Raw genomic sequence first — 15,253 nt, forward strand, 5'->3', positions numbered from 1 at the left:
AGTATTCAAGTGCAATGACAACTTCAGCTGCATAGAACCTGTTCCAATCATGAAAAATGTTAAATACTGCCTCTTGTACAACATCTAGAGTGGACAAAACCCCAAAACAATGAAGTGACACGCCTGTGACTGTGATCAGTATCTTATGTCAGAAATCACCCGACCAGATCTAAGAATAATAAACAGTTTGAATTATGACCTGACTGCATCTTCCCGCAAAACCTTCAGAGGTTGCCTATCTAGGAGCAGAAAGAGCTCCCCACCAGGGTAGTAATCTGTAATGAGACATATATGTGTCTTTGTCTGCAACATTTGAGCAGAAACAAAAATGTCACTCGATTGTAGAACATGAAAAGTCATTGCGTCAATTAAGACAACCTCTTTCTAACCCCATCCCCGCCCTCTCTCCAAAACATGATAGAAGGCCATTGGATTGCGAGCCAGGGCTGCTATGGTAGGGTTTAAACAAAGTAAAAACTTGAGCCTAGTGTGTTTCTTCTCAAATGAGCTTAAATTTATATTCAAACTTGGACCTATGTTAAATGTTAGGGACTAGACAAGCTTACTCATCAAGATGATTACACATGAACAAGTACAATGTGATCTATAATAAATTTGCTTCCTTATATTGATGAACAAACCTGAAATGATGCATACAATGTTGGAAGGAACGGGTGGTCCAACATATCAAGGATCTGTCGTTCAGCAGTAGCTCTATGGACCTAGAGACATTATAATGTTATCAGAAAAATGAAACAATGAGCATAAGTAGAACTATACAAGTGAACTACATTTTCCTATGATAATTAATGTTGTTATCATTTCAGAAGGTGAAAAAAGAATCAAACCTTATTGCGATTAAGCATGACATTTTTATCCATCGCTTTCATGGCAAAGTATTCACCTGTGTTTAGCAACTCCACCAAGTGCACGCTACAATTTCAACAATAATGTACATAGTTTACTATTTAAAACTTCTGATGGCAACAGAACTCAAGCAGTGCTACTATACAGATTTAAGTTAATTCTGTTTCAAACAAAGTATGATAGGATTTACCTTCCAGTATCACCAGACCCCAAAGGTTTTACAGGCCTGAAATGTTTCAGATCAATGTTTTCTCCACCCTCACGAACCTACAGAAGAAGTAACACAATCATCACAAAGAAATGCCAAATGTACGTCTCCAACAATCCCCTCGTTTTGCCAATATAGAATACTCCTACATTAGACATAATCACTGTTCTGTAATGGACTGAATTCTTCAGCAGAATGCATGGGTGGAACTAGGTATATATTTCCATGAATAAAACGAGAGGCACCCAAATCTCTAATTTCTTTATATAACGCTAGTTTCATCCAGTGACTTTAAAATCACATGCGAAAAGCAGTTTGGTAAAACTATATCATACTTTTTGGACGGCTCTCCATGACGCAGAATCCTTCATATGTGGCTTCGGTAAAACTACTTTTGAGTGGTTGGCCCATAAGTCCTCCGGCCTCTGAAAGCAATGGATGACTGTCAGAACTCCACACATATACTTGTTTGATCATTAGAAATATATTAATTTGATGAAGTGCTGGAATAATGGTTTTATCTTACCAAATTAGCATCTGGAAGTTCTTTTGCAGCCTCGTCAATATTTTCTGCAGTTTTCTTAATCTGTAACATGAACAACTCAGGTTAGTTCTGACGAATTAAAAATTTAAGGTCAATAGAATATTAAGTGGTCAAGTTGGCTTATCCAGACAAAAATAACATAAATCCATTAAAGAAAATTGCCATAACATGTTCGTGCATTTGACAGAATAGAGCGTTGACTCAAAGACTTTAACATGCCATATGCATAACAATCCACAAGTTTACTAGCATTAGAGTTGACGACCCATGGTGTATCATATCATATTACATTATTATGTGATGCTGGTTGATGTTAACAAAATTTTGCAAGTAAATTCTTGGCGCTGGTAAAATCATAGCTATTGAAGAATGAAGACCCATATATCTACTTTTGTTACTTTTCGTAGCATATATGCATGCACAAATAATCTTGATTTAATTAAAATGGATACGAACCAGCATGACACCCTCTTTTTCAGCAGCATCTCGGACATGCTCAGTTCCATCCAGCTGAACCCCAATAAAATACTGGACATCTCCCTGATCAACAGTCAAAATTGATGCATTCAAATTACATGCAAACTCCATTGTATAGAGTAAGTTGGATAATATTTCCCATATGATGTCCATAGTTATAGTACCTTCTGATCACGCATAGGCTGCAAGTGAAAGAGGTTCCAGAACTTTTTACCTGTAGAAGTGATAAACGGCAAAAAGTAATTTAGCTGGATTGTTTACCATTAAGGGATATATTTAAACACAAAAATATCTTAGTGTTAGTAACTGATACAAATATATTTTTTCTCAGCCAAACATTTCGGCGAACAGCAGTATTGAACAGAAATTGCATGATACTCTTGCATGGCACGGACACGAAAAGCATGTGAAGAGTAACATACCACTCTTTGTATAATTAATCAGCTGAACAGTGACCTCTGTTTGGTTATCTATGGCATCTCTAATTTTCCTCACTGTAGCACGATCAGTTTCAGGACCTTGGAGAAACCTGTGAGGAGGACCAACAAGAAAGTGACGCATAAGTCTTTTGCATGAAACACTAGCATATACCAATCTACAAATATGCAGAGTAATAGAGATTCAATATCAGGATTTTTACTACACTGTGTAACCGTTAATCTACAAAGAGGTAAAACTTGCTAAAGATTAGAAAACCATGCCAGTGAAATTGCGCAATAAATGTGTAAGGCGATATCATCATTCACCTGCAGTTTCTTCCCAATATTTCTTCACGGCTGTATTCAGTCAATTGCAAGAAACTATCGGATGCAAATATCTGAAACACCGATAGAAAAATTAATGCTCATTCAAGAAAGCTTAATATCTATATGAATGAAAAGATGAGTGGGGTCCCTGATGAATCTTACAATAGGATTATCTGGCAATCTTGGGTCAGTAATGACAAAGTTCTTCTCGATACGTTCAAGTGTAGTAGCCAAGTCTATACCCCTTCTTATTTCTTTCCTCCTTAGCTCATCATCAAAGCTCTCAGGTCTTTCATCATCACTGTCAAGTAAGGGATCTTCATCTCTTGGTTTCAGCATGTTCTTTTCTACATTTCCATTGCCCATACCAAGTAAACTGCACATACAGATTGAATAAGACAACAGGAACATGAAATGAGATGCTGAAATTCTACTCTTTGACTTGTATCAACGAGCTTACCCCATAAGCGAAAACAGACCCGATTTTCTAGTTTTATTGCCTCCTTCAGGTACTTCGTTGATCTTCTGCAGTGAGCTTCTTGCTCCAGTGTGCGAGGTATGTCGAGATCCACTCTCTGAGCTTCTCTTGCCAGTACCATCACCCGTTAACACGCCTACTGATTCCTGTGATTTTCTTTTGAAGGTGCTATTACTTGATTCTGACAGTGACCGTGGGTTTTTGAGAGCCAACAGAAGCTCAGACACTGAGCTACGGGCCTGGTCCTTCTGCCTGGCTGCAGGTATATGTTTTTTTCTTCAATATGAAACCAATTTAATTTCTGAAAATAAAAAAGATCTGCTAGCTAGTAGCACTTTTTTGAAAAAAACCAAGCTAAAATGATAGTAGTACCATCATATTTGATGAGTGACTCTGGCAGTCCATTTGGACGAACAACAGTGTCCTTGTTCCCTTCAGTGTATTTACTCACTTCCACTTGCATCCTGGAACAGAACAGGAATGGTAAGAAATACGTCTAATTCGTGGCACTGGTGCACGGGGAAAGAAGAGAAGGGGAGGTGACCCTATGAACTTGAGGACCCTGCCATCCTCATCCTTGATGGGGGCAATGGTCAGGAGGTTCCAGAATGCCGTGCCATCCTTCTTGTAGTTGAGGACACGGCCGCAGTAGTTTGATCCGTCGGCTAGAGCCTGCCTGATCTTTGCGATCTCCGCCGGGTCGGTGCCGGAGCCCTGGAGGAAGCGGCTGCACAGCACATACAATTGCCACATTCAATTCCATCGATTTGGTGAAGGAGGATAGATTGAAGGGGATGGATGGATGATGGATTTGATACCAGTTCCTTCCGACGACCTCCTTGGAGGTGTAGCCGGTCATGTTGAAGAAGCCGGCGCTGGCGTACATGATGGGGTGGCCGGGGCGGCTGGCGTCCGACACGACGAACGTCTGCTGGAACGCCGAGAGCGCCGCCCGGAGCTCCTCGGACACCCGGGGGATGCCGGCGCCGGCGACGGCCTTGTCGTCGGAGCTGCTGCGGGCGGAGCCGCCCCCGGAGCTGCGGGCGGAGACGCCCTGCGGCCGGCCCGTGTGCTCGTTGGTCTGGAGCACGAGGCCCCACTCCGCCGCCCGCTGCGTCGCCCTGTCGACATCATCGATATTGTCGTCGTCGTCCTGGCGGAACGGCGAGGCGGCGGGGCGGAACGCGGCGGCGGAGGAGGGGTTGAAGACCTCGAGCGAGCCGCGGGAGTCGCGCGGCAGCTGCTGCTTCGGCCGCTGAGGAGGCTCGTCATGGCCGCCTCCTCCTCCTGCTGCTGCACCTGCCACCACCACCACTTAGCATCAGCTATCTACGGAGTAGGTAGCAACACTCCACTAAGCTAGCAATTCGAAAAGAAAAAGGGGAAAAAAGACTGCATGTCAAGCTGGCAATTGGATCGAAATTGAAGAAGCATTTTGCCCCTGAAAATCATTGATCATACAATCATACAACTAAAGGCTCCAGCGGAAACCGTTGATCATACATTTAGGATGCTGCGGGCTGATCATTCAGAAATCGGCCGATCGATGGATGGATTCGAGGGCTTCTGAATTATCACGAACTGAATTAGAAACAGTGGCAAGACAGTAGTCAATTAAGGTCTAATCCAAATAGTGTCATCTGCAGCTGCCAGCATGAATGATCTTCTTGGTGCGTTTCTCTATCAAATCAGTCAGCTGGAGCACTGTAGAGCGTGCTAACTGTTTCTTGGTGCCTGTCGTACTACATACTGTACTATACATATTACTGGCCCGAGAACCAAACCAAATCCGGGATTTGTTCCTCTCGTGGGCAGGAGTAGGACTGGTGGTTGAGTTGAAAAGGGCGGCATCATGCTTGCTACCACAGAAAGTTAACTGGATTCTCTATGCATGTCGATCGATCTGCATCGCTTTATTCCCGGGCCATGGGATTCAGATACCACAGCATCGATCCCCAGGGCTGACGAGATATTTTCTGTAGCTAGCTAGAGTGAGTGCGACGCATGTCGGCTGCAGGTGCAAGTCGGAGTGCGATTAATTAGCTACTGTTTGTCTCTACGTACTCTAATGTGAGATGTTAGTAGTGGCACCATCAGCAAGTTGAGTGCAAGTCAGGTGAAAGTTGAAAGTGACGATGAAGAGAGGAGAAAGCACGGTAGTGCATCCACCAGCCGGGCTGGGCCAACTAAAAGGGACACTCCAGGGCAAGTGTCTGTCTCATCCACATAAGAGTATCGCCCTCAATCCACATCCATCCAGCCAACCCAATGGAAGCAAGCAAGATCGATTCACAACACGGAATTTGCTGCCACCACACATACACATGTACGTATATGTCTTCCTCCTCCTCCCCTCACCCTCAGCCTCAGGACATCACACCTGCAGTACTAATCAGGCAGCTGGTGTTGCATTTCCACTTTTGGTTTATCGATCTGAATTCATTCATTCCTTCAGTTCTAGTTTGATTCAGTCCCAGTGGTTAACAGCAAGGCTGTGTAGGTACACTGAAATACTTACTAATCAGAAGAGTGATACTGGTTGTTAGACTGTATTTACATGTGTATATTGTAACGTTGTATACCACCTCATTATATATATATATGTGATAGGCCACCCCTAGAGGGTTGTGCTGGTTCCCCCCAAAGCCTATTGTCTTACATGGTATCACGCTAGGTTACGTCCGCTTCCGCCTAAAAACCCTAAACCGCCGCCGCCGCCGCCGCCGCCGCCGCCGCGCCCGCCGTCGCCGTCGCCCGACTGCTATGACGTCCGCCGCTGCGTCCGGCTCCACCGCCACCGGTTTTCTGCCGGCCTCCCTCGCGGCACTTCTCTCGAGGCCGCTGGATGCCGCCTCCCTTCAGGCGCCGATCGGGACACGGAGCGTCGGCTCCCTCTTCGCGCTCCCGCCGGCTGCTACTTCGCCCGGGCAGGCGCTTGTGGCCCACACCGCCGCCGCCCCGTCAACCGCGGCTGTCGCGCCCTCGGCCACTGCGCCGCTGGTGGCGGAGGACGTCGCGCTGGCAGGCTTCGCGGCGTCAACCGCGGCCATCGCGCCCTCTGTCACCGCACCGGCTGCCCCTCTGACTGTCTCCACGGTGGTCTCACCTCAGCCAGTCTCCTCGATGGGATCGCAGCCGCCGCCGCCGTTTCACTTCGGCCATCTCATCACCATCAAGTTGTCGTCGGACAATTACATCTTCTGGCGCGCGCAGGTTCTTCCGCTTCTTGGGAGTCACTATCTGCTTGGCTATGTCGACGGCTCTCTCCCTTGCCCTCTTGCGCTGGTTGACAGCGTGCACGGTCCGGTCTATAATCCGGCTCACCGTGTCTGGACAGGACAGGATCAGGCGAACCTCTCCTCCATCCAGGGGTCGCTCTCTCCGGCCGTTGCTGGGCTTGTTGTCTTCGCCAAGACGTCCCACGAGGCATGGACTATTCTTGAGCGCTCGTTTGCGGCACAGTCGCAGGCTCGTGTATCTGGGCTCCGTCGCCAACTTGGGGAGTGTCAGAAGCTTGACTCCACCGCCACTGAGTTCTACAACAAAGTCAAGAGTCTCGCCGACACGCTGGCCTTCATTGGACAGCCTCTCACCGACTCCGAGTTCAACTCGTTTATTGTCAATGGTCTTGATGAGGAGTATGACGCCCTAGTCGAGATCATCAATGAGAGGGGCAACTCCACGCCCATGCCAGCACACGAGGTCTTTTCACGCCTCCTGCTTACTGAGCAACGAGTCGAGACGCGCCGATCCAGGGGCAACGGCGCCCTCTCGGCAAACGCCGCCACCAAGGGTGGTCGCTCCTCTGCTTCATCCAGGGCTCCTTCGGGGCAGTCACCACCACCCGCCTCGGCCCCTCCTCTTACTGCGACGCTACCAGGGGCTGGCGGTCCACGTGTGTGCCAGCTTTGTGGTCGCGATGGGCACTGGGCCTCGAAGTGTCACAAGCGCTTCCAGCGGGGTTTTCTTGGTCTCGGCAATGACGGGAAGGATACACACAACTTTGCTCGTCAGGTCGCCATGGCTGATCGTCCGCCGCCGCAGAAGCCACAGGGACACACTCAGTCCTACTCCATTGATCCCCACTGGTACATGGACTCTGGGGCGACAGAGCACCTGACCAGTGAGATGGGGAAGCTTCACACTCGTGAACCCTACCATGGCTCCGACAAGATCCACACCGCCAATGGAGCAGGTATGCACATCTCTCATATTGGTCAAGCATCACTTCTCACTAGACATGCCAATAGGAGTCTTCAACTTCGCAATGTTCTTCGAGTTCCATCTGTGACACGTAATCTTCTTTCAGTTCCTAAACTCACTCATGATAATAATGTGCTTTGTGAATTTCATCCTTTTGATCTTTTTATTAAGGATCGGGGCACGAGGGACATTCTTCTTAGTGGGCGGCTCTGCCAAGGTCTCTATCGTCTGGAGCATCCTGGCGTCGCTCGCGTCTTCAGTGGAGTTCGGGTATCTCCGTCACAGTGGCATGCTCGTCTTGGTCACCCGGCCACACCTATTGTCCGGCATGTTTTGCGTCGTCATGAGCTTCCTAGTGTGTCTAGTAATAAAGATGTAGCAGTGTGTGATGCTTGTCAGCAGGGGAAGAGTCATCAACTTCCTTTTTTGGAGTCCAGTCGTGAGGTGAAACATCCTTTAGAACTTGTGTTTTCAGATGTATGGGGTCCTGCTCAGACTTCTGTTAGTGGTCATAATTACTATATCAGTTTTGTTGATGCTTACAGCCGCTTTACCTGGCTTTATCTTATCAAACGTAAATCTGATGTGTTTGACATTTTTGTTCAGTTCCAAAAACATGTTGAACGCCTTCTCAAGCACAAAATTGTTCATGTTCAGTCGGACTGGGGTGGCGAGTATCGCAACCTCAACTCCTTCTTTCAGTCGCTTGGGATCACTCACCGTTTAGCATGTCCACATACACATCAGCAGAATGGTTCAGTAGAACGTAAGCGTCGTCACATTGTTGAAGCTGGTCTGACTCTTTTGGCCCATGCATCTGTTCCGTTTCGTTTTTGGAGTGATGCTTTCACCACTGCATGTTTTCTCATCAATCGTACTCCCACTCGTGTTTTGAATATGAAGACTCCCATTGAAGTTCTCCTTAATGAACAACCGGACTACACCTTTCTCAAGGTGTTTGGGTGTGCTTGCTGGCCCCATCTCCGTCCATATAACAAGCGTAAGCTCGAGTTTCGTTCCAAGAAGTGTGTTTTTCTTGGTTATAGCTCTCTTCATAAAGGATACAAATGTCTTCATGTGCCCACTAATCGTGTCTACATCTCTCGGGATGTTGTGTTTGATGAGCATGTTTTTCCCTTTGCCAAACTCCCTGTGTCCACTACCGAGCCACCTGTGCATTCATCCTCTGTTGCTTCTGACCAATTTGTTGATGTTGCATATTCTCCTCTATTGTTGCCTAACCATGGTGCAGGCACTGGTCGTGGGGCTCGTTTGGAGATTCTGGAAGTGCCATCTTCCTCTTCGTCGCCATCACCTTCATCCTCGGCACCTTCTGTTGTGCATGAGGAGCACATGGCGCCCCTACATGGCCTCGGTTTCCGTGCTCATGCACGGCCGATCGACGTCCTGGCCCGGTCGCCTCTGGCTTCTGGGCTGCCTTCGCCATCGTCGCGCCCTGCAACCCCGCCGACTAGGCCGGCCTCCTCGGTCCCCGTCTCGCCCAGGGCGTCGGGGCAGTCATCACCAGGCCTGGCCTCGCCCGCCCCTGCCTCGCCCAGGGTGTCTGGGCCCTTCTCACCAGGGCCAGCCTCGCCTGCTCTCGCCTCGCCAAGGCCGTCTGGGCCGGTGTCAGCGGAGCTGGCCTCGCCCACTCTCGGTTCGCCCATGGCCTCTGAGCTCCTGTCGTCGGGCCAGTCTTCGCCATGCAGCCCGGAGTCGTCTGTCCCGAGCTCGCCTGAGGTGATTCCTGCATCTCCGGCGACCGTCACGTCTCCGTCACCTTCGCCTCCGCCGGCTCCTGCTGCTGCTCTACGTCCACATACACGCAGTCGGAGTGGCATTTTTCAGCCTAAGCAACGTCACGATGGCACAGTTGCTTGGTTAGCGGCGTGCATGTCTGCTGCTCTCGCAGATCCATCCTCTGAGCCACGCACGTATCAAGCTGCTATGCGCATTCCTCATTGGAGAGAGGCCATGGAGCAGGAGTATCAAGCGCTTCTTCGCAATCAGACATGGACTCTTGTTCCTCCACAATCACGGGTAAATGTCATTGATTCCAAATGGGTTTTCAAAGTGAAGAGGCATTCTAATGGGTCCATTGAGCGCTATAAGGCTCGTCTGGTTGCTCGTGATTTTCGACAGCGTTTTGGACTTGACTATGAAGACACCTTCAGTCCAGTGGTCAAGCCTACTACCATCAGACTTCTTCTCTCTCTGGCTGTTACTCGAGGTTGGTTTCTTCGTCAGCTTGATGTTCAAAATGCTTTTCTTCATGGTGTCTTGGCGGAGGAGGTTTACATGCGCCAGCCTCCGGGTTTCTCTGATCCGGATCGCCCTGATCATCTCTGTCGTCTGTCCAAGGCAATTTATGGTCTAAAGCAGGCTCCTCGTGCTTGGCATGCTCGTCTTGCAATGGCTCTTCGTGCTCATGGTTTTGCATCATCAACTGCTGACTCCTCATTGTTTCTTCTTCAAAGGCCTGATGTTACTATGTACTTGTTGGTCTATGTAGATGATATCATTTTGGTCAGCTCCTCTCAGTCGGCTGCTACTGCGCTTGTTCGCTCACTTGGTGCTGATTTTGCGGTCAAGGACCTTGGGAAGCTTCATTACTTTCTTGGTGTGGAGGTTACTTCTCGTGCTGCTGGCCTTGTTATGACACAGAAGAAGTACTCTCTGGATTTGTTGCAGCGAGCTGGGATGCTTAAGTGCAAACCGACGACTACACCCATGTCTACCACTGATAAGCTCAATGCTGTTGATGGTGTGCTTCTTTCTTCTTCTGATGCGACAGAGTACATGAGTATTGTTGGTGGGCTCCAGTACTTGACGATCACGCGACCAGACATTTCCTATGCTGTTAACCGAGTCTGCCAGTATCTGCAGTCACCCCGTGACACTCATTGGTCTGCTGTTAAGCGGATTTTGCGCTATATTCGTTTCACGGTGGCTCATGGTTTGCATATTCGGCCGTCTGACTCTGGTTGTCTTTCAGCATATTCTGATGCAGACTGGGCTGGCAATCCGGATGACAGGCGATCCACGGGGGGTTATGCTGTCTTCTTTGGCTCTAACCTGATTGCCTGGAGTGCTCGGAAACAGGCTACTGTCTCGCGTAGCAGTACTGAGGCTGAGTATAAGGCTGTGGCCAATGCCACGTCAGAGATCATCTGGGTACAGTCCTTGCTTCAGGAGTTAAGTATACCCCAATCACAGCCTCCTGTTCTTTGGTGTGATAACATCGGTGCTACATACCTTTCTGCAAATCCGGTATTCCATGCCCGAACGAAACACATTGAAGTTGACTATCACTTTGTGCGTGAACGTGTCTCTCAGAAGCAACTACAAATCAAGTTTATTTCTTCCAAGGATCAACTTGCTGACATCTTCACCAAGCCATTGCCTTTGCCACAGTTTGAGACTTGCAGGCGCAATCTTACCCTTCTAGATTCATTAGAAAGTGGCTAAGATTGAGGGAGGATGTTAGACTGTATTTACATGTGTATATTGTAACATTGTATACCACCTCATTATATATATATGTGATAGGCCACCCTTAGAGGGTTGTGCTGGTTCCCCCCAAAGCCTATTGTCTTACACTGGTGGCTGAGAGTGATCGAGCTGAGTCAATGGATTCTCAACCGCGTGCACCCATGAACAGCCTAAGCTTAGATGTACAGTAATTTAGGGTCAGTGCAAAACTAATTAGCTGAAATTAACTGCATTAAAAATATATTAGCTGAAGTAAACTAGTCATGGGAGCAACCCGCGGGCAGTTCTACGTCCTCGCGAGCAGGTCTGCTCAAATTTACCGGCACCGAATTCGAATTAGACTAGCTGGCAGCCTGACACTCGACTCAGAAACCGAAGAAGAATGAAGCAGCAGTGAAATGGTTACGGCGGGCACCTTTGGAAGCCATTGTCAGTACGAAGCCTCAGCTAGCGCCCCACCTTCCCTCCTCTTCTTCGGTTCTTCCTCCGGCTCCGCGCGCGCGTGATCCGAGAAACCGAGACGTAGTACGTCGTCAGCTCTCCATCTCCAAATATTTCTTTATTGGGCACGAGGAAGAAGAAGAAGGCTGCTGAAGAGGTTGGAGGCAGAGCAGGAGAGGCAGCGGCAATTTAACTAGCTACTCCGCCAGCTACAGCGGCGCGCCGGGGTGCGTGAACAACGTTAGCATGCATGCGCGCGCCAAGTTGCGAGAAGCGATCTGCACAGTATATGCCCGCTCGGAAGACCGCGCGGCATGGTCGCGGAGGGAGGAAGGAATTGGGGGGCACCGGCACCGATACAGCTACTGGTACTGCCTTGCTGCCGTCATGGGCTAGTTGTTCAGCCGAGGGAGACGACGACGGGGCTGGGGCCCGGGTTCCAGTCTGTCCACGTACGTACGGGCTAGTATCCCACACTCCCTTATCTTGGCTGCTACAGGTGGATTGATATGGCTTGGGAAGGAGACAGGAGCAAGGAGGCGAAGCATCCACGCCCGTCGCTGTCGCTTTGTTTTGGCGGATTGGTCGCGGCCAATCTCGATCGGACCATGCTTCGTTCCACACTCTGTCCATCCATCGTCTTCGATGGTCGACCGATGCAAGAAAAGGGAGAGTGAATGAGCACAGCTGAGACGGCTAGGTTTCGTCGAACTTGGCCAACCAGGTGTAAGATCTAGATTTGACATGGGCGATAGTATTTTTCTGAATTTATTTTAGTTTTGTTTTTGAAAAGGAGGATGCACTCCCGGATGCATGCAGCCATTTTATTAACTACTCCATCCGTTTTAAATTACTCGTCGTAGAAATGAATGTATCTAGAACTAAAATACATCTAGATATATCCATTTCTACGATGAGTAATTCGAAACGGAGGGAGTAGTAAGCATGCACGCAACCCCTTCGACATCTCTCATAATGTGTTCTACGCTATTGAAACCTAGATCCCCATGATGTTTGTGATGCATAACTTCAATGTCCAATTACAAAAATGTGTATATCAATTATACACCCTTAATCCAAATGCCAAAGGTGGCAAGTTTTCATGCTGAAGCTAGTACCTTAGTCAATGATCCAATCTTGTCATTTGAATGGTGCACTTGTCAATTTAGTTGCAGCATTGCAGAGTTTGTCTCATGATTTATCCTCATTCTCTAGCGAGTTAATGACGTCAGTACCATTGACTTTTATAAAGCTGCCACATTGGGAGTGAACACAACCCAACTCAAAAGGAAAGGAGGCAGTTTTCATTCTCTAGCAGCCTTGTATAATGGGGAATCGACTATGTTTTCTTTACATTCCTAGTCAAATTAGGAGTGAATACAACCCAACTCAAAAGTAAAGGAGGCAGTTGGCCCACCCAAAATAATCAATATTTTCAGTAGCAGCTTGCTGACCACTTGCACACCACGTCACAAAAACAGAATGACTTGTTGAAGGCTAGAGCCGAGCACACAAATATGGCATAGAATGCCCATTACCTCCGAGTGTTCGGCGGGCGCTCCAATCATTCCACAAGAGTGATCACCTGAAAACATATATTCATTTTATAAAGGATCAGCAAAGAAAATGAATGTGTGATTCATAAACTCTATAACATCCTGCATCACAAGCGTGAAAGGACCGACAATATCAAAATAGTACAATGTACTGTATGGATTTATTTTTCTTGTAGGAACGGGTACCATACTCATAATGTATTAACTTTAGTATCACAATAAGTTTCCTAATAATATGTATGCAAAAAGGAAAGCAACATGATATGTCTATAGTTTTCCATGAGACGAAGAGCAACATGAAACTCCAAAGTTTCTCGATAGAACATCTGCATTCTTAGTGGTGGACTATTTTCGCTCTTAACTTGCAATACATTTTGAAACTCTAACTTGTTTGAGGCTGAACTTCTGTACATTTCCATGGGCCATTAGAGCTGCATTTAAACTGAGAAAACAATCACAAAGTCATAGAGGGAGTGAATACAACCCAACTCAAAAGGAAAGGAGGCGGTTGGCCCACCCGAAATAATCAATATTTTCAGTAGCAACTTGCTGACCACTTGCACACCACGTCACAAAAACAGAATGACTTGTTGAAGGCTAGAGCCGAGCACACAAATATGGCATAGAGTGCCCATTACCTCCGAGTGTTCGGCGGGCGCTCCAATCATTCCACAGAAGTGATCGCCTGAAAACATATATTCATTTTATAAAAGGATCAACAAAGAAAATGAATGTGTGATTCATAAACTCTATAACATCCTGCATCACAAGCATGAAAGGACCGACAATATTAAAATAGTATAATGTACTGTATGAATTTATTTTTCTTGTAAGAACGGGTACCATACTCATAATGTATTAACTTTAGTATCACAATAAGTTTCCTAATGACATGTATGCAAAAAAAGAAAGCAAATAAGGTGCACTCATGACATGTCTATAGTTTTCCATGAGACGAAGAGCAGCATGAAACTCCAAAGTTTCCCGATAGAACATCTGCATTCTTAGTGGTGGACTATTTTCGCTCTTAACTTGCAATACATTTTGAAACTCTAACTTATTTAAGGCTGAACTTCTGTACGTTTCCATGGGCCATTAGAGCTGCATTTAAACTGAGAAAACAATCACAAAGTCATAGAAACGTCTCCTGGGTTCGCTCTAAAATTCCCCACTTTCTTCTGGCATACCAGTTTTGACCGCAATATTTAGATAAACTAAAAGATAAGATATAAAATACGACCGCAATATTTAGAGATTATGTAAGGTCAGACAAACAAATTCACTTTTTTCCTCCTAACTGAAACAAGATAACTGTTATATCTACCAGGGTAGCATGGAGTTCAAATAAAAAGGTCCAGGATATACCAATATTAAGTATTTTTTTCTTTAGAAGAAAAAACCCAAAAAGTGAAATCTATTGTAAAATATATTAAGCTATTGGACAAGCTAATTCTAGTGTTATACTTATTAATACAACATGATTCAGTACATACCAATTGTTACCACTTTTTGGTTTTTCACCATCTTGATTTACAACTGAGTTGATTATGTTGCTCAAAGGAGTTCGTGGCACATCGAGCGATGACGAAGAATGTGCTTGATTTGCAGTCTCATGAGTAGGTGTATTCATCGGATCTTTAAATGGGGAACAATCCCCTGATCGCAACGCATGCGGACGATGATTCCTCATCTATGCCATGGTAAAAAATGGGGAACATCCTACATCAGTAGGATGACAAAACGATGCTGTAGAGGCATTTTTTTGTTATGCGGAGTTGTCATGCAATATTGAGAAGCTCAATTCTTAAATGTTCCAAACAAAGTAAGCACAAACTCAAGTAAATATGAATATGTGACGAAAAGGACCTTAGATGCTGTAGATGACGATGAGTGGTTCTGAACCTGAACCTGCAGAAATAAAGTATGCGTTGTTAGGGAGGAGGGAAAAAAGAAGATATAAATCGTTCTTAGTGAGATTACCTAAATTTCAGATATTAGTGGATCATTGAAAGCATGTTCAGAAAGTTCATAAGCTATTGCCTACTAATTTCATTCCAGTTGATGATTGAGTCGTGGTAGCTCGGGAATGTGCAGATTTCCAAGAGCATTGAGAAGGTAGTTTAGGTGAGAGAGCATATTTTGTGAACCAAAGTCTAATATCTAACACCAGGTGCGTGCCCCAGCCTAGCCACATATCAGGAGTCCTATTTTGATAGGCAATTATCTAGCAACAAAGTATCT

At 46.5% G+C, this 15,253-nt stretch overlaps 1 protein-coding gene across 1 annotated transcript in view; it reads right to left on the reverse strand.

Moving 5' to 3' along the window:
* Positions 1–5,220, reverse strand: part of LOC119301043 (phototropin-1A-like) — a 7,149-nt gene extending 1,929 nt beyond the window's left edge. Inside the window, exons 1-17 of the mRNA XM_037577946.1 lie at positions 4,824–5,220; positions 4,139–4,619; positions 3,865–4,047; positions 3,693–3,784; positions 3,303–3,576; positions 3,005–3,218; positions 2,843–2,913; positions 2,519–2,625; positions 2,261–2,310; positions 2,076–2,159; positions 1,602–1,661; positions 1,411–1,500; positions 1,058–1,134; positions 849–933; positions 642–722; positions 200–303; positions 1–38 (exon numbers count right to left, since the gene is read on the reverse strand). The exon at positions 1–38 is cut by the window's left edge and continues 3 nt beyond it. Of these exons, the coding sequence (XP_037433843.1) occupies positions 1–38; positions 200–303; positions 642–722; positions 849–933; positions 1,058–1,134; positions 1,411–1,500; positions 1,602–1,661; positions 2,076–2,159; positions 2,261–2,310; positions 2,519–2,625; positions 2,843–2,913; positions 3,005–3,218; positions 3,303–3,576; positions 3,693–3,784; positions 3,865–4,047; positions 4,139–4,619; positions 4,824–4,848 (2,116 nt within the window). The 5' untranslated portion in view covers positions 4,849–5,220. The remainder of the gene's footprint in view (positions 39–199; positions 304–641; positions 723–848; positions 934–1,057; positions 1,135–1,410; positions 1,501–1,601; positions 1,662–2,075; positions 2,160–2,260; positions 2,311–2,518; positions 2,626–2,842; positions 2,914–3,004; positions 3,219–3,302; positions 3,577–3,692; positions 3,785–3,864; positions 4,048–4,138; positions 4,620–4,823) is intronic.
* Between the last annotated feature and the right edge of the window lie 10,033 nt (positions 5,221–15,253).

The sequence above is a fragment of the Triticum dicoccoides genome, chromosome 5A (assembly GCF_002162155.2).
Source record: "Triticum dicoccoides isolate Atlit2015 ecotype Zavitan chromosome 5A, WEW_v2.0, whole genome shotgun sequence".
In the NCBI taxonomy this organism is placed as follows: Eukaryota; Viridiplantae; Streptophyta; class Magnoliopsida; order Poales; family Poaceae; genus Triticum; species Triticum dicoccoides.